We start from the raw sequence: 19,506 nt of genomic DNA on the forward strand, positions 1-19,506 counted from the left end.
TTTTCTGCATTGTTGTGCAGTATGTTATTCATACATCTCCAAGTGTTGACCTGCAGACTTTTTTAACACGTGAGTACAGGCTGTTACAAAAGAAACATTACAGTGTTTCCATTCTCAAATGTGGTATGGGAATTCTTATACATTCAGAAATTTAAAATAAATATTATAGTCCAGACACATGATCTCAAGACATTAATTCATTAATTTAAGCACAGAAACTTAATTATAAACAAAAGCAAAAAAGATATTTTGAATTCAGTATTTTCTAACGTTAACAGAAAAAAAATAATTCAGACAATTTTGAGGGTGCAGTGCCCCTCATGCCTGCCCCCATAACTCCATCTATGAGTAAAAGTACAGCATCGTCATCATCTTCCCCCATTTCATCTATCGTCTTCAATAGTTAAAAAAAAGAAAAGGGCTGGGATAAAGTCTTGGGGTAGTACCTACGGATTTCCGACGCTGATTAAAAATGATTCATTCTGTTGCAGTTTTCCAATAAAATTACGAGTTTCTTATAAATTGAATAAGAAGATTAACTCTTATAACGTCTGTTATTTGGCATTACAATGAGAAACGGAACTAAAAATCTAGCAAAGAAAAAATTACTTTTACAAAGTTCTCCTACAAAGATATTCACAGATAACCTTCTCTCTCCAGCCTGCGGTATGAATTACGCAAGTGGCTGATCTAACTGCCCTGGTCTAGTGCAGGTAATAGCGCTTTCCGGGTAGTGGTTTAAGGTTGTTCTGAGTGAGTACAGTATATACTGTACTGTACATTCTTCTGAAACATACCGCCAAGGACAAAAGCGCGGACCATGCAACCTCAGGTGACCTCGAAGAAAATGTAATTTCTAATGGAGGAACCGGACCAAAGAGCAGAATACTTCAAAGTGAGAAAAGCTATTTGTGAAATTACCTACATCAAGATAAAAGCGTCTGAGTAGACTCGTAGGCCAAATATATTTCTGATTCTACCTTTAGGCGAAGTACACGGTGTTCCATTCAAACCTCCCTGGTTTCAATTAATCATTGCTAACAAGGTATGCGGATTTATGAAATGAGACTGGTACTAAATGAAAGAGAAACTCCAAAAATTTGTATTTAATTTGTTTGAGGTTGATTGCTTTGTCACTACGTTGCGCAACAATCGCAAAAGCAAAAATGACGAATCTACAACAACGCGTGCAAACGGTGGTGTGGTATGCGATTTTTATGCAACGAAATTACAGACGAGTGTACGGAGGAGTTGCACCTGATGCAAAATCAATTAGGCTCTGGTTCAGTAAGTTACTTACGACCGGCAGTGTCCTAAACAATCTGGTGGAGATCGGCATTCCGTGACAGAAGGAAAGATGGCAGAAATTCGAGCGGGATTTCAGAGAATCCCGAGTAAATCCATTCGCCATGCATCAAGGCAATTCAATGTGCCTCCGACAACTGTGCATCGAATTCTACATAAGCGGCTCATAAAAACATGTATCCACTCAGATCTTTCCATATACTAAATTCACTGTTGGCAGTCATTCCATTTCCAGAGGCTTGTGGCAGAAGCCTCGTAGCGACGCGCGACGGCCTTGCTCACACGCAGCGGCACTCGGAAGCTTGTGGGATGGCCGGTGAGGAGGGACTATCGATTCGCTACGACTCAGTAGCATGACGCAGGGCTAGCCCTTCCGTTGTAAGTTGACCGGTGGTGATTCCAAGAACCAGCAGAGTGCATCATCCCCCTCCAGGAAAGCTTCGATCCCATCAAAGCACCGCGCTCCATAATCGCCAATGATTTCTTGTCTACGACAGTGGCGGTTATGTTACATAGTACATCAACAAATAATCCATTTTCGTAGTCCATAAAGTGACTAGTCGAGGACGTATGCAGATAGTGCACGAGCATTCATTCACGAGGAATCGATGACTCAAGGCACGTTTAAGCTACTTCCTACACACAGTGAATCATAAAAGTCTAATACGGTAGCATTGATTCGTTTTAAGGTTTCCCGTTAAGGAATTCTCACGTTTATTTATGTGCAGCAAATAAATCTTCAGTCACGCATACATAAACAGATGACTGCTTAACACGCTTGCGTACTGCCATTCACACAACTCCAGTAGTAACAGCTGTTTGTACTTCGCACTTTGTATGTCATACGATGGTGTTGCTGCTGCTGTCAAGAAGGTTGAGTTGTAAATTTTACGACTATCATAACCATTTCGGAAGACATGTGACTTTTGATCATTGACTCGAGAAGTGTTGATTTTAATGGCAATGATCATAAAACTACAGTTTAGAAATGTATTATTTGTCTTGATGTGGAAAGTGACAATAAAACTATCAATAAAAATGGTTATTGGCTCAAAATGTCGCATCATTTTGGTAGAATTTAATCGGCACGTAAAGAACGTGACAACATAAACTTCCCTTGCTGGAAAATTTGCATGTAAAATATGATGGAAAAGTGAAGATAACAAATTTATATTTAAATATCATAATCTTGGCAATTCTAATAGTTCTAATACTAAATTTAAAAAGTTATATATGAATTTTATAAATAATGACAAATTGTAAATTTAAATTTATATATTCTTATTGTGTAGCAGACATAAGACAAATTGTATTATATACTTCTTAATTTAAATACAGGAATCTGTCACTGAGCACGAGTTCTACTCTTTCAGGGATGAGCTAAATTTTTATCTGTTTATATTATATTTCATGTTACAATTATTGGCAAAATAAATGCATAAATAAAAAATAAATTTGCAAATATAACTTGAACGTATTTTATAGAACAAAATATAACTACCCTATTTAACAACCACTTTATTCTGTAACTAGTCAATTATCACACCATTATTTTGTGTAATAGGTGAGTAAGTACGTACGAAGGAACCATGCCTTACCGTATGTATGTACGTCGTATCTTAATTCTTGAGATAGGCCTACAGTACACTACGTAAAATACTGTAGATAGCATTTTCCGCAGTTTTATGTATATTCGTGCTCATGTAGTATATAAAGACGGTAGAGGAGACTTTTCATGTAAAGTTTAATACGAAAAGTAATCTTGATAAAGTATTTAACTGATTAATTCATGTTAGGAAGTTCTACAGTAGAATATAATAAATATTTTATTACTTACAGGCGAACACTCTGCAGGTGCCATTTTCTGTTATCTGGCAGCGTACGATACTGTCTCCCAATAACGTCAATATCTGAGTTGTGGCCCATGTAACACCTTATCACCTGTTTGCTAATGCCATCGAAAGCAGTTCTGATACTTCGTCACGCTCAAAACAGCATTCTGATAGCGATAAACATAGGGCGTGACTAGTTTTCGTATCAATATTTTATTGAAGGCATGTATAAAAATACTACAGATATGTTTCCAATAGGAAAGAAACTACAATAGAAACACGTATGGTTGGCAGCGATGTAAAGAAAACTATTCTGGAAATATATTATTATAGTTTGTTCGTTTAGTAAAATGCATATTTTATTTGAAGGCATGTATAAATACCACAGACATGTTTCCAATAGAAAAGAAACGAGAATAGAAACACGTATGGTTGGCAGCGATGTAAAAAAAATATTCTGGAAATATATTATTACAGTTTGTTCATTTAGTAAAATGCCTGTTTTATTTGAATGTTCATATTTAAAGGCTTTTAGTAAATGTGCACTAATCATGAGAAATGAAGCATTCTGATGAAGTTTGATTTTGCTCCCCCCCTTTTTTGCGTTTTTTTTGCCGTTAACGTCTTTTTTGCTTTAATATGTACTTTTTTTGTCCTTTTTTGCTTTCATATGTACATTTTTGCCTTTTTCTTTATGACTACTCACTAAACAATTCTGCATTTATTTCTGCGTTCGAAACTAAGGACACTGTTGCAATGCAGCATTGTTGTTTTGCTTACTCCGGAATCGATCTTGTCCTTCTGTCACTGTGTTGAGAACACGAAGTACGCAGTCAGTCTAGAATTGTCTTTGTGAGGATACTGTTGTATGGTGAAAAATTCCAAAATTGAAAACCTCGAAAGCTTCTTTATATCGTCAGTGGGTAGCAGAATTTCCTGCTTTCATTACTAATGGAACGATTATTATGTAGCTAGGATGGCACGTATAAGTGTGCTCCAGTCACATCAGTATACGTTGAGAGATCTTTTTCAGCATATAAACTGATTTTGTTCAATAAATGTGACAGAAGTTTGTGTGTTAATCTTGAAAAGTTGCTTGTTGTTTATTGTAACTCAAATTACGGACATGAAGTTGTGGATTCATAAGTACAAGTGAAACAAATCTATAGAACAGAGAAACTACTTTTCCAGTGCACTTTGTTAAGTTACTTATGGCCTTATGGATGTTTACTTGATGAATTATGAGTGATTCAGTATAATCTTAATGCCTCTTATTGCCCTATTTTTGTTGTTTTTAGAGCCATTTTAGGCGCCTAAAATGCCATTTTTAGTGCCTTAACTTCCGATGTCTAGTCATCAGCTATCAAACTTCGTATAGCCGACACGTCCAATATTAATACCCAGCTTGAGGGCTTTGTGTTGGATATATCGTTTTTGCACGCATCAATACTTGTAATGTCGAGCAGTGTTGTCAAATTTTCGTTCCAGAAATAATTGAGGAGTACTCTGCAATAAAAAGGTATGTGTAAGAAGTGGGTGTTTGGTAGTAAATAAAAGTAACATTGTTTTCATTAACAAAGAAAGGCCTTTGCAAATCTGCTTTTTTGAATCAGTATTATTGATAGTTTATATGTATAAGTTTCTTGTATTATGTGTCAAAATCTCGTTATTGAATTTATTTTGATACATTAATTGTGGCGGCTATACCGAGGTATGTATAATATACCCTCAATTGCCGGTTACAATTACTTTTATATACCAACATCAATACTCTACATTGATTTCTACCACTATCCATAGTGAATACATTTTAAGCTATAAGATTACTTTAATTAAAATTTACTGACCTTTTTTTGTTATCAATCAATTCCAGATGCAACATACGCTTTTACTCCAAGTGGAGTACATATGAGAACGTCGATTACAATTGCTAACGCATCATTGGTAGACATACGTTCCGCTTCTTGTGGTTGGAGCGGCATCTGAGAAGATCTAATCAATAAAACAAACTCTTATCTCTTTAAAAGAAAGTGCCCTCTTTGACACCGCCTGGGTATTAATTGGACGCGGATACTACACTATAAGAAGTGAAATAAAGCGTAGTGTGGAGCAGAGACCTGCATCAGAGCGAGCGCGAGATATCGTTATCAGTCCAGGAAGGCACTGACTGAATGAATAGCGATCATCTACGAATATTTCCGATAAATCACGAAGCAAAGAAACACACCGAGCGATCGGGTCTGAGGACGAGCGCTCGGTGTTCATGAGTGCTCTTCCTGTAGCAGTAAGCAGTAGGTGAATTATAGGCTTGTCTAATCAGTACGTTTCATCAGAACGAATGTTGAAGATGATTCAATAGTATCGACGTCGATCTCAAGCAGAGGCTCGGACACCGTCTCTGTTGATGGTAAAAGACTACAAGACACGGTGCCAAAAGTATATACCGAAAATAAAATTAAATCAGCAGAGTCAGAAAGCAGTTACTAGCTCTGCTTGGACTAAATTTGGAGAAGTAACGGATAAGAATACCTTAAAGTACATAGTATTGTCCACACCTGTGGAGTAACGGTCAGCGCGAAACCAGGCGGCCCGGGTTCGAATCTTGGTCGGGGCAAGTTACCTGGGTGACATTTTTCCGGGGGTTTCCCTCAACCAATACGAGTAAATGCTGGGTAACTTTCGGTGCTGACCCCGGACTCATTTCACTGGCATTATTACCTTCATTCAGACGCTAAATAACCTAAGCGTCGTAAAATAACCTACTAAAATAAAAAATAAAAATATTCCCAAGTTAGTATGAGTAAAGTTCATATTACGTTCGAGATGACACAAAATATATCGCTACTAATTTATTATTTGCATTTCATACATCGATAGACATTTTTAGTTATCACGTATTAAATGTAATTTGTCTGTTTTATATACGTTTTATAGTAATATAACCAAACATTTCATTTGCATTTACAGTAATTATCACGATTAATTGTTAAACGAAGTAGGAATGAAATATATTTATACAGAAAATCATTTCAGGCTATTTCAATCTAAACAAAGAAAAATGTGTAATTAATTAAATTTCCACTAAATATATAATTGTTGAGAACAATCGAATGATTTCTATAATGATTATTCCATTGTAGGATTAAATCATTCGAATGCATGAATGAATTGTTCAATAAAATAGCAGTATGTCGATTACTCATTCTATACGTAGGTCTATAGCCTGAGAGCAGCGCTCTTTTTTCTTATCGCCATGTAGGTCAGGTGTTTAATTTAATGAAATCAGGGTCAGATTCTGGGGCTGTTACAAGAGTCAGTACGCAACACCCACACAGAACATTCGAAGCTTATCATTCTATTGTTGCGTCATATGATTCTGAACTCGAAGCTCTTATCATTATCATAAAATGGAACATATTCTGTTATGCAAGTACATATTTTGTATAACTTCATACGGCTTGTTGTGGTGGTAAGCAAAGTCAATGAATAATCGAGTGATATTGTGAATATTTCTATTATTTCGAATGGTTTTGATAATCAAATAATTCGAATAAATTCATTCGATTTTTACCGATACTGTACTACGTAGTACTGTAGCATACTGCGTACAGTGGTTGAAGCGAGCGCTCGTTCTGACAGGGGAGCGATCCCCCGGGCGATCTCGAGCGAGCGGAGGCAAAACCCGAGCTCGAGCGATTACACACGAAGAGCATTCGGTAAAACCGATCTCAGATATCGTTAAGCATCGCTCTCTTGCAGGTCTCTGGTGTGGAGTAACGGTTAGTATGTCTGACCGTGAAACGAGCGAGTCTGGGTTAAAATCCTGTTTGGGACAAGTTACCGCCTGGTTGAAATTTTTCGGGGTTTTCCTTCAGTCCATTAAGAGCAAATGCTGGGTAACTTTCGGCGCTGGACCCTGGAATCATTTCGCTGGCATTATAGCCTTCATGACATTCAGACGCTAGATAACCACAGCAGTTAGTAAAGCATCGTAAATAACCAACTTAAGAAAAGAAACCAATTCTCTATCGACACACCAGTCAGTGTTTATCAGTTCATTCAAACGAAGGTAATTACTCTCTATACTCAGCAAGTTGATGTAGATTAGAGCTAGTACAATGTAAAGTAATAAAGTATGTGGATATAGTGAAGGTTCCCTTTCAGAGCACTTAATTACGCTTGAATTCAAACGGACGATAATAAAACTGTTTCATGTTGCAGGAAAGTGCAATTATTCGGTTTCATGACAGAGGCACTCGAAGGCCCGGGCAGTAGTTCATCTCCAATGAAAGCACTGTCGTTTCTCATTAATTCCGGCTTTAGAGTTTGTCAAAGGCAGAGGGATGCTTTGCGTAAACATTCTCGGACTCAGAAGGCTCGGAACATAAGTACACATATATTGAATAATCCGTGGCAAACGCTGTCCGTCTGCTTTTAATACTGTTTTATATTTTGAAGTTATTTTTAATAAATAATTGTTTATGGAAACATATTAAATTTTACAATTCATGGCAAAAAAATTCATAACAAATGTTCCTTATATAAGGACAGAATTTGTTAACACACTCATTGTGAATAAAATAAAGAAGAAAGCATTAAAAGCATACAAATTGTAGTCTACAATATATTAGGGAAACCAGTTTTTTCTACACAAATTGCACCCCTACCGAATTTAAAAATAGCATATAATTACCTTTAACAATAAAGTTTTTTTTTTTTTAATTCTAAAATTGTTTATTAGTCTAGAATAGGCCTGCAGAACTGTAGCTCTTTAGAGCGACTGCTTTCCTCCCCTTTTTACCCCACCCCCCTTTTCTACCTGTGCGGTCACGGCGTTCTAGTTACGCTCGGCTGCATCAACATTCATTCTCGGGGCGGAAGTCGATCATCCCCAATAGAAGTGGAGTGAGGCTGACGTCATAGTTCCCCTAATTTGCGAGTTCTGCAGGCCTAGGAGTATTGTCTAATCACTACACCAAATTAATTCAGGATATGTAGAAATTAAATTTTGAATTTACCAGTATGGAAAGCTTGACCGACGCTTTAGCTTTTCGGCTATGAATATGAAGTTTGAAAGAAAAGTCGACCGTCTTGCTACTCCTCGGCTTATTAAAATATTGTCTGAGATGTAATTTAAACGCAGAGTTCCCTTGTAAATACTTCCCAACAGTTTTAATTTAGAATAAATGTGGTGTACAGGAGTGGTAAAAAAACCGGACCGACCCTTGTAGCCTGATACAAAAGAATCCTGTGCTGTGTATTGTGTCAAACTGTGGTAATTTCAATATGGATAGTGAAGCCAGAGAAATGTACTGCTATTTAATGTAAAAATACGCAGTTATCTTTGCCGAATAGAGGCAGAAATATAATATTGATGCCAGATGAAAATAAAACTCTCAATTTTTTTTCGTCTGTGAGTTTGAGGCACTGAAGGAAACAAAAGACGGTAAGAATCGAACAAACGCAATAAATTTCATTGTTACAATTAACTATACAAGCTGGATGTGTTTTGTGACTAGCAAAATTTGAATCTGTGACTCTGAAATCAGCTACAAGGGTCGGTCCGGTTTTTTTGCCACCACTGTACATGTTGACAGCAGTAGGGTACTTTCAGTCGGTTTTACGACATGTAATGAGTGCTTGAAGCACGCTTTGATACTGGAAGAGACGTTTATATAAAGTCACAAAACAAGCATTCAGTATGACGAAAATACACACTATATTGAAAGGAATTCGTAACTGTGTCAGTATAGGAAGAGTTAACGGAGCTTCGGTAATTATAGCCTATGAATTCCAAGTACGCGGGCTCGTGTTGCGACAGAAATACGTCGCCTTGTTTCGCTAATTACTATATAATTATTTTACGCTGCACTGTATTCATGCACACTTCACAGAAAATTAAATCCGTAGCCAATGGGAGACAGACTATTCTTGTTATAAAAAACATCATGTTTACTTGGGATGATACTAAAATGTAGATGGCGCTCGAGTGCAAGTCTGAAAGAAGGTTGAATGAACTAGTAAACTCGTTTATTGGGTCAAATAGACATTAAAAATAGCAAACTTATTGAAGTGTTTATATGAAATAGTATGTAGACTATTAAAAATTATAGCTGAATTTTGTAGACTTGCACCAAATATCTAGGGTTTCTATTGAAGAGAGAAGAGGACACCGTCATAACATATTAAGACTCCGAAAAAGCGAAACTCTGAGACAGAGTGAGGATAAAAGATGCCAAAAATGAACTGAATACACCATGGGCAATAGAATCTAAAAATTTTATTATAATGAGAAAAATAAGGAGGTAGACTAGAAGAAAAAAGATTGTAACAAGAAAGGAGGAAACAGGGAATAATAAGAATAGGGACAGGAGGAGAGAAAAAAGAGAAAATTGAAGACGAAGAAAGAAGAAAGGATATATATGGAAAAGAATAAAAGGTACCCCGTCACATGCCATGAAGGCACTTGGAGGGCATGGAGGTAGAGCCTTATGCTTTCCATGACCTCGGCACTAGAATGAGGTTGTATGGTCGGCACCACACTCGGAGCGCCTTTTACCCCCGGGAAAGACCCGGTACTCAATTTTATAGGAGACTGAATGAACCTCGGGGTCGTTCTGAAAGTTTGGCAACGAGAAAAATCCCGTTACCACTCGGGATCGAACCCCTGACCTTCCAGTCCGTAGCCAACTGCTCTACCAACTGAGCTACACAAGAGTAGGGACATAAAATGTAAATGAGGGTTTAGAGTGAGAAAAGGAAGGTGGGAGAGAGCATGAAGGGGGAGAGAAGAAAGGTGGGAGAAAGGACGAAGAGGAAGAGAAGAGAGATGGGGAAGGATGAAGAGGGAGAGAAGATGGGAGAGAAAATGAAGAGGGAGAGAAGGTGGGATAAGAGGATTGAAAGAAGAAGGTAGGATAAGAGGATAAAGAGGGAGAAGAAAGATGGGAGAGAGATGAAGATGGAAAGAAGAAAGGTGGGAGAGAGGATGAAGAGGAAGAGGAGAAAGGTGGGAGAGATGATAAAGGAGGAGAAATGAAAAGTGAGAGAGAAGGTAGTATAAGAGGATAAAGAGGGAGAGAAGAAAGATGGGAAAGAAGGAAGGTGGGAGAGAGGATAAAGAGTTAGAGAAGAAAGGTTATTTACGAGGATGAAGAGGGAGGAAAGAAAGGTGTGAGAGAGGGTGAAGAGGGAGAGAAGAAAGGTTTGATAAGAGGATGAAGAGGGAAGGAAGCAAGGTGGGAGAGAGGATGAAGAAAGGTGGGAGAGATTATAAAGGGTGAGGTATGAAAAGTGGGAGATCCTAGATAGAGAGAGAGAAGAAAAGTGAAAGAGAAATTAAGAAGGACGGGGAATGATTAGGAAGAGAAGAAAGGTGGTAGCGAATGAAAAGAGACACTGAAGAGGGAGTTAAGATGGAAAGGTGAAAAAAGTTACAGCGTGATTATGTTGAAGGATAGAGAGCGAGGAAAGTAGGCCTACTAAATGTGGAAAGGAAGCTATAAAGAGGAAAGGTAGAGAAAATGGAAGAAAACGATGCTATAAGAAAGAAGAGATGGAGGAGGAGGAGGAGGAGGAGGAGGAGGAGGAGAGAAGTTCAGATGGACAGATATTCAAGCCGAAGAAATAGATGGTGGAAGAAGAATAAATGATGCATATTTTAAAGACGATCTAGCAGTCCAGTATCAGATTCCCATAAGAATCCCGTAAATGTAATGTATAAGGTAATACGTAAATGCGAATACGTTGTGTTAGCCACCCGCAGCATTCGCGGAGTCGTGATGCAATCCTGAAAGCGGTTAGGTGTGGGTGAGGTAACGAAGTGCACGCGCTGCTGGAACATTGAGGTTAGGAAGGAAACTAGTTATTTCGGTTAGGGGCGTGGGTGAATATGACATGGTAATTACCATCATTCAAAGTGGCTTACGTAACGCTCTCTGTATGGAACTACCGTATTTACTACGACGCTTCAATAATGTGAGCAGTGATAATGAAGATAATAACTAGGCAACTTGTACGAGCGGTATAGACTATTAATTATCAGACATTTTAACTTGGTGGCAAAAATTAACCGCTAATTAGGCTCCATATGTGTTAATTATGCAAGTTGTATATTGTTTCACAAGGGTATATAGTAGAGTATAAATAACATTGACAGCTACACGGATTCCGAAGGAATCGTGAAAAATCATATGTGTGTGTTTCTTTTATATAAATGTTCCGCAACGAGTCCGGAGATGTGCAAGTGGAGTTAAAAAACTGTGGAAGGAAACTTTTCAGGAATAAAAAAAATTCGCAATAATGTAACTTTTCATTCTGAAATAGTTATTTATGCAAGAAGTGGATAATCTTGATGATTATGGCATGAGTGAATGTCGCACGAACAATAGTGAGTTGGATGCAACATTTTATGGCATCTTAGCAATGTAAATTGTAGGAAATAAATTATGAAATAATTCGCTATCCATGGCTGACATGTATTGGTGTTTGTATTGATCGTATCGATTAGTTGCGCCTGGCATTGGTATTGATTAAAGAGAAATGGATGACCTTGCAGGTATTACAAACTCTTGTTATACCTTAGGTATCAAATTTTATGTTACAAATGTCCCTTTATTTTGTTAATATAGTTTCTCTGAACCACAGAACTGTTTTATGTGATATTACAAAAGTGATACAAAATTGTTAAAGATTGGAAATAAATGTTACGTTACCTTCTGTCCTGCATTTCATTTCTTGTTACGTGGCGCGTAGAAACGGTAAGCAAGATAGCCAGACGAGTTGCAAGCATCCCATCCAAGCGTTCCGGTATTACGTCATAGCGAATACGTTATTGCTATTATTGGCACGCGTGCCACAATAAGCCGATTAAGCATGATATTGGACGTAGCAACAACCTGTTTATAATGCTAGGATGGCATAAAGAAATTGTAAAATGTTAAGAACTTACATTTGTTCGGATCAGATTTCTACACACTTAAAAGGCAAAACTAAAATTATTTCAATCATTCATTATCTTAATACACTGCTCTCTTACATTGATTTGGCGTATTGGGAATTAAATTAGTGACTTTCCCAAAACACGCTATGAAAATGTTTCATATAGAACAATTTTTATCTCGAAAAGGAAGCAAAAACGAGAAAAATTGTATTAAACCTTTTTTTTTTTGTTTGAAATATCTGAAAAAATAACCCCCTAAAATTAATGACACTTACGCTTCACCTGTATATAATATATATCTAATTGCTTTCCTCCATCTTTCATAACAGTAATTTGGATGGATTTATGAAATAATATAGGTTAGGAAGTCTTAAAGAATTACATAACTCGTTCTATAAAATCCTGCAATTTACATAATCACGTTCAATTACTAAATAATTCCTTGTAGATATAATCGCTTACAGGGGTTCCCGGTTATATCACCGTTTTGATACTGCCTGAAACTGCCATTGCAAAACATTTGTTCTAAGGAGTGTTTTTTATGTCTGGAGGTGAAATTAAAAAAAAATCAGTGCACGAAATCATAACACATATTATAGTAATGGCAAAAATATAGTCGGATTTCAGTCGCGTATGTATCCAAAGTTCGTCTGGAGCAAGAATGTATCCAGAGTTTGAAGCAAAAGTCAATGAATTGGAGAAAGTTTATAAGCATCGGTTACAGCGAAGCTGTTTTCATTTATATGGAACACAACTCGTCCAAATATAACCGGGAAGCGGTATATTAGTAAATTACTCATTACTTAGTATGTGCGTCTTATCTTTTACTCCTGGCATTTTGATTATCCTTGTAATCTTTATACCAGATAAGATGTTTAAAGTGATTGGATCTCGAACTTTATATTATCCAGGACACAGCACTTGTTAACAGTGCGGAATGTGGAAGATTAACTGTAACACTCTCGAAAAAAAATTATATACAGCATTTTACATCCTCTGATTGAGATTCTGGCATCGGCCTAGGTAGCGTAGTCGGTATAGCGCTAGCCTTCTGTGTTCGAGGTTACGGGTTCGATCCCGGCCCAAGTCGATGGTATTTAAGTGTGCTTAAATGTGACAGGCTCATGTCAATAGATTTACCCCATTATCTTCTGGCCTAGATGCCTCATAAATTGTGCCTTCTTGGTATCACTTGTGAGGTTCAGACCTGTCTTCGGACATTTGACTAAACAACATTTTTAAGTTCGCGTACTGTTGTTCGTCTGACGTCTTAATTTTACACTTTTTTTTTTCAAAAACAACATAGTAATAAATTCTATGAAATAATTTGCCCGTTGAAGTTGGCAGAAAGGAGATTTACCTGATGTTGGATTGTATTTCCTCGACATGCAGTAAATGCCAATGAACCTCATACCATAATTTTGACAGAACAAGTATGTTACAAGTTGTAACTTACAACTAAAATTCGTCGATGAAACATAAGATATATTGCGAAGAATACAATATCTTCATGAAGTAATCGTCGTAAAGATGGCGTGAGGAACAGAAACTGGTGTGTATTTCTGTTCGAATTATTAGAGGTCAGATTCCGGAAACCTCCATGATCTAAGTTTTCGTGTTCATCCTTCGCAACTCTAGATGCATGTTTCACAAAATAGCCTACTGTACTACAATACTTGCTTCTTTACTCCATAGTTAGAAGTATTAAGTCGACATCATCATCGTCATCGTCATCGTCGTCGTCGTCGTCGTCGTCGTCGTCGTCGTCGTCGTCCTCATCATCATCATCATCATCATCATCATCATCATCATCATCATCATCATCATCATCATCATCATCATCATCATCATCATCATCAACTTTCAAGGAAACAGGGCACTGTTGATTTCTATACAACCTTAGAATTCATCCGTGAGTTCTTTCATTGATTGTCCCTGCTCTTCTTCCATTTGGAGTATATTTCACATATAATTTTGGTAATGCTGATCTAGAGTTCTATATATCTGGTTTAGACGTTTAGTCCAATTTGTTTTTCATGATGTTATTTTCTTCCAAAATGGGAGATACAGTTCTTGTAAAATTTTGTAATTTTTATTTAAGCACGACCAAATGCATTCTGCTGTTCTGAATTTATCTTTCGCTCTAATAGTCAAACTTTCACTGTCTTCCCTTTATATCCACACAACTCAAATGGGCTGACAAGACGCCAGAACCCAACTTTGAGTGCACACAATTCTGTGTGACTTAAATTGTGGCTTTCTGTTAACGTACCTACAGTAACGAATATATTATGCAAATCTGGCTTTCAGGTATAGTTCCTGGGTAGCTCAGTCGGTAGAGCATTCGTACGATAAGCGAAGGGTCCCGGTATCGATGCCCGGCCCCGGAACAATTTTTCTCTTGAAATTATTCAAACCTGCTTCACGGGGAGCTAATATCTCAAAGCCAGATCTGTGTAAGATACGTTGTTTTTCATATTAAGTACTTAAAGAAAATTCGGCAAATGATGGTGTTAGTGGGAATTTAGCTCCAATTGTAATTGGTAGAATGTCATCAAGGGACAGTGACAGTGAAAAAGGAAAGAGGAACAGGTGTCTTTAAAGAATGCATAAATTTTGACATTACTTCAGAATTTCAGTACGGTATATGAGACATTTAGGTTAAGTGGTCGTGTAATGGAAGGCATTTTGCGTGTTAGTAGTAATATCCTACATCGTCACACAAACAGAAGCCAGACTTTCACAACAAAAAGTCAGGTTGCTAATGGTTCTGCAGTGACTAGGAAATTCCTATCCACATTTTTGTTTTATTGTCTTTCTTGCAAAACACACGTTTTTACTTGGTTGTTAGCAATTTTGGGTAAGATAAATTTTATGAACAATAACTTATTTAATAAAACAACTGAGCATCATTGTTATAATTCATAGGTTACTATAACGACTCATAGCAATTTCATTCATACACATATTTGTCTATCTTTCGTAAGCCTACGTAATACCACTCCTTATTTTTGTGATAGTGTTTGTAATGGTAGACTATTAATATCCATTAGAAGAATAGTTCGTTTTATGAAGCACAAAAACACACCATCGTACTTTACAAGAACTTAAGACTTGTATATTTGAAGTATTATTCTACACTTTCATTAAATACGTCGAAGAATAAATTATGCTCTTACAGTAGTTTTAGAAAGACGACATCACAATTTTATCAAAAAGCCATCAGGAAATCCCTTAAAGTCTTGTACGTTAACTACTAAAGAAATTGAAGAGCGCTCGTCTGACTAAGCTTTCACAATCGCTTATGACTTAATATTCTCTTGAGACTGAGGTAAAGAAGCAGATGCTAAGTCGTTATGAAAATTGGGAGCGGAAGGATGCGAACTCATTGGTAGTTTCGAATGCAGTACAACTTCCGCGAACGAAATCGCAGAGTCAGTATCTGAATAATGGAGTTAATAAAACTTTCTTTCCGTAACAGCATATGACAAGCATGATGCAACGGAGTAAAGTATTATTTTCCTACATGTTATACAGACTGACGCTATCCTTTTAAGAAATTATCACGATTGTAAATTGAATGAGTAGGCCTACTACAGTAATACATCCTCTGGCATATTGAAGAGCCACTATATCTCACTTGATACTTGAGATGAAAATTAAGTAAAATGGAAACAGAAACTGTAACAGTATTAGGCACAGTGACAGTGTGTAAGGAACTTCTCACAGACATGTTAAATTATCTATGGTAGAGTGCTTAAAATTGTAATGAAATTTGCTATTTGAGAAAAGGAAATTGTACCAGAACAATGGAAGGAGTCCATAATTATACCTATCTTTAAGAAGGGGGACAAGACTAACTGTAGTAACTTTCGAGGAATATCACTTTTATTGACGTCATACAAAATTTTGTTCAATGTTCTTTTTGGAAGAATAACTCCTTGTGTAGATGAAATTATTGGGGATCATCAATGTGGTTTTAGGCGTAATAGATCGACTATTGATAAGATTTTTTGTATTCGTCAGATATTAGACAAAAAAATGGGAGTATAAAGGCACAGTACATAAGTTATTTATAGATTTGAAAAAGGCATATCACTCTGTTAAGAGTGAAGTTTTATATAATATTTTTTATTGAATTTGGTATTCCTAAGAAACTAGTTCGATTAATTAAAATGTGTCTCAGTGAAATATAAGCAGAGTCCGTATAGGTCGGTTTCTGTCTAAACGATTTTCCAATTCACTGCGGCTGAAGCAAGGAGATGCACATTCATCTTTACTTTTTAACTTTGCTCTAGAATATGCCATTAGAAAAGTCCAGGATAACAGAGAGGGTTTGGAATTAAACGGGTTACATCAGCTGCTTGTTTATGCAAGATGGCGTGAATATGTTAGGAGTAAGTCCACAAACGATTAGGGAAGACACGGAAATTTTACTTGAAACAAGAAACCTGATAGATTTGGAAGTAAATCCTGAAGAAAAAAAAAAAACGAAGTATATGACTGTCTCTCGTGACCAGAACATAGTAAGAAATGGAAATATAAAAATTGTAAATTTATCCTTTGTAAAGGTAGAAAAATTCAAATGCCTTGGAACAACAGTAACAAGTAGGCCTATAAATGATATTGGAGAGGAAATTAAACGCAAAATAAATGTGAGAAATGCCTGTTATTATTCGGTTGAGAAGCTTTCTTCATCCAGTGTGCTTTCGAAAAACTGAAAGTTAGAATTTATAAAACAGTTATATTACCGGTTGTTCTGTATGGTTGTGAAACTTGGACTCTCACTTTGAGAGAGGAACTGAGGTTAAGGTTGTTTGAGAATAAGATACTTAGGAAAATATTTGGGGCTAAGAGGGATGAAATTACAGGAGAATGGAGAAAGTTACACAATTCAGAACTGCACGAATTGTATTCTTCACCTGAACATTAAATCCAGACGTTTGAGATTGGCAGGGCATGTATGGGTGAATCCAGAAACGCATATAAAGTGTTACTTGGGAGACTAGAGTACGGATGGCATCGGTTTGAGAAAGCTTAGTTCGCTTTCGAGGATGGAAGAACAAATTATATATACTTCGTTTCGTAAAGTCTGACAGGAGATGTAAACATTGCCGCCCAATTTATAGAACAGCGTGGAATGAGACCTCTGCCATTGGTTGAATAGCAATTATACTTCTCTCCTCCTCTGCCGCCAATGTTTACATCTCATGTCAGACATTATGGAACGAAGTATAGTGCGACTCCACCAGAATCTTAAGACGAACTGAACCTACAGATGGCACCACACATCTGATTGACGATATCTACAAAATGCGCGATCGTTTGGACTTCAGAAATAATTTCAATGTAGGAGCGGTGAAGCACGACAAGCCCAATAGAAGCTGAAGTACAGCCGTCGGGACCTTTCTTCGTACCGGTACCAAAAGAAACACTATCCGTATATTGAAGCACAATATTGAGAAACCCTACGTCCCTTTTTTACGAAATTGAGTTATATATGATTTCGTATTGTAAACATGTAGACTCATGATATGAAGAGAAACCCCACATACTCCCATCAACAATCATTTTAGCTAAAGTGTTAAGAAAAAAATAATTTCAGACCAAATGTAGAACCTAGGATGTTTTTTGTATCTCCTGAAAAGTTTAGTTTCCTAAACATGTGGTGTTTCTCAATATTCCGGTTCAATTATTGCTAAAGATTCCAATTTTTTCTAGTACAGTAGAGTATCGATTATCCGAATACCGATCAAGTGAAACATCGGTTAACCGAAAGCGTTCCAGTCGTCAAATTCAAATTTGCGCGCACGCTATGTAGAAGTTTCACTAGCGCTGTTTGCGAGATTTAGCGGCAAAAAAAGAGTCTCAGTTTTGAACAAAAAAAAAAAAAAAAAGTCTTCTTTTCCTAAGCTGTAGGCCTACTTTAATGACCATTTTGAACTTGTCAAACTAGGCTAGTCAATTCTCTATGTTATTTGTAAGACGTGTGATACAAAATATATTATACTGTATGTACAGTTTTGTGTTTAATATCAGTGTTTCTTTGTTTCATACTGCTCCTGTGACACCGGTACAATTTGTTTTCGTAAATGATCGGTTATCCGAAAAAATCAGTTATCCGAACACCCTCCGTCACCAATTGTTTCGAATAATCGATGCTCTACTGTACTTATTCCTACAGATTCCAATTTTTCAGTTCCTTTGTTTTTATTCTTTTGTAACTATTGGTGAAAAAATGCTATAGATATTACTTCCTTCTCTATAGTTTTCTGCAGCAACACTGTTTTATGGTTTGCAGTTTTTTCTGCCAGGCTTGCCAACAAGTGGCAGTCCCTTGTTATGCACGTAACATTTTTTTTCAACCAAACATATATTTCAAATTTTTCTTTGTCTTGTTTTACATGTCAGTTTGTCACACACTCTCTTATTAACTAATTTTAAATAGGTCAGTAACTGTTGCGTTTAATATATTGCTGCTGAATTGTGAATTATGGCTGTTCAGAGTTGCATCCGGGACAGAACACGCTGTTGTGTAGAGTGGGTTGCGTCCGTCAGGGAACTTGTTCTGTTCAAACTAGGAAGCTTGCACCATGCAAGCGGAGGTCGGCAACCTTGTGCTCAGTGCACACATGGCTGTGTACATTGAAGTCAATTAAGAGTCATAAAACATGCATGTAAAAGTGAACTGCTTGTATTTGCATTGTTAGAGCTGAGAAGGAGTGAAACTGGATTCCTTCAGATGGAAGAAAAATGGCGTGGCAAATCCTGGTAATTCAATACCTTTTAAACAGAACCAGAAAGCACACGCTTAATCACTTCGTCTGTACAGTAGGTTCTCCTCGTTTGAACGGTCAGACTCGTGATAATTCAATGCGAATCGGTAGATTCGCATAAATCACGAGCAAGTCTAACATGTGCACGTATAAAAAGCATTATAAGTACATAACGAGATTGCTAATGGGAGGATCACTATGTATGTCGATGGCAACCGAGTAGTGCAAACCGCTTAAAAATACTGTACTACATTTGAAGCTCAGTTTCCAGCGAAGTTTCGAGTAGAACTTTTAGACTTTAGACTACACAATAAACCGGGAACGAGAACTAGATCGAGAATTGGAAACGGAGGACGTGGAAGTGAAGATTTTTTATTCACAATAAAGCAAGAACGGAAACGGCTATGCATATCGATATGTATGACAATAACGACATGTAAAGTCGATATTACGCAATCGGATGTTGTATATGTATAATTGACCAATGACATTCTCTCATGAGAACAAACCAGCCAACATAAACACAGGTTAACCAACTTCAGAATTTATGACACAGAATATTTAAGAATTCAATTCACCTGTTAATTTGATCGCATATACACGTTAGCATATAATGAAATTGATTCTACTGAATTTTCGAGTTAGTTGGTTA

The 19,506-nt window shown here is 36.9% G+C and overlaps 1 protein-coding gene across 2 annotated transcripts in view; it reads right to left on the bottom strand.

The window, feature by feature from the left end:
• LOC138716360 (SH2 domain-containing protein 4B-like) overlaps positions 1–19,506 on the bottom strand; it is a 339,557-nt gene that overhangs the window by 87,245 nt on the left and 232,806 nt on the right. The window contains exon 1 of one of the 2 annotated variants that reach the window (XM_069849366.1): positions 3,143–3,259. The exons of the other annotated variant lie outside the window; for it this stretch is intronic. Coding sequence (XP_069705467.1) covers positions 3,143–3,166 — 24 coding nt within the window. The 5' untranslated portion in view covers positions 3,167–3,259. Of the gene's footprint in view, positions 1–3,142; positions 3,260–19,506 lie in introns of those variants that run through there. 2 annotated transcript variants of the gene reach the window in all.

The sequence above is a fragment of the Periplaneta americana genome, chromosome 16, assembly GCF_040183065.1.
Source record: "Periplaneta americana isolate PAMFEO1 chromosome 16, P.americana_PAMFEO1_priV1, whole genome shotgun sequence".
Lineage (NCBI taxonomy): Eukaryota > Metazoa > Arthropoda > Insecta > Blattodea > Blattidae > Periplaneta > Periplaneta americana.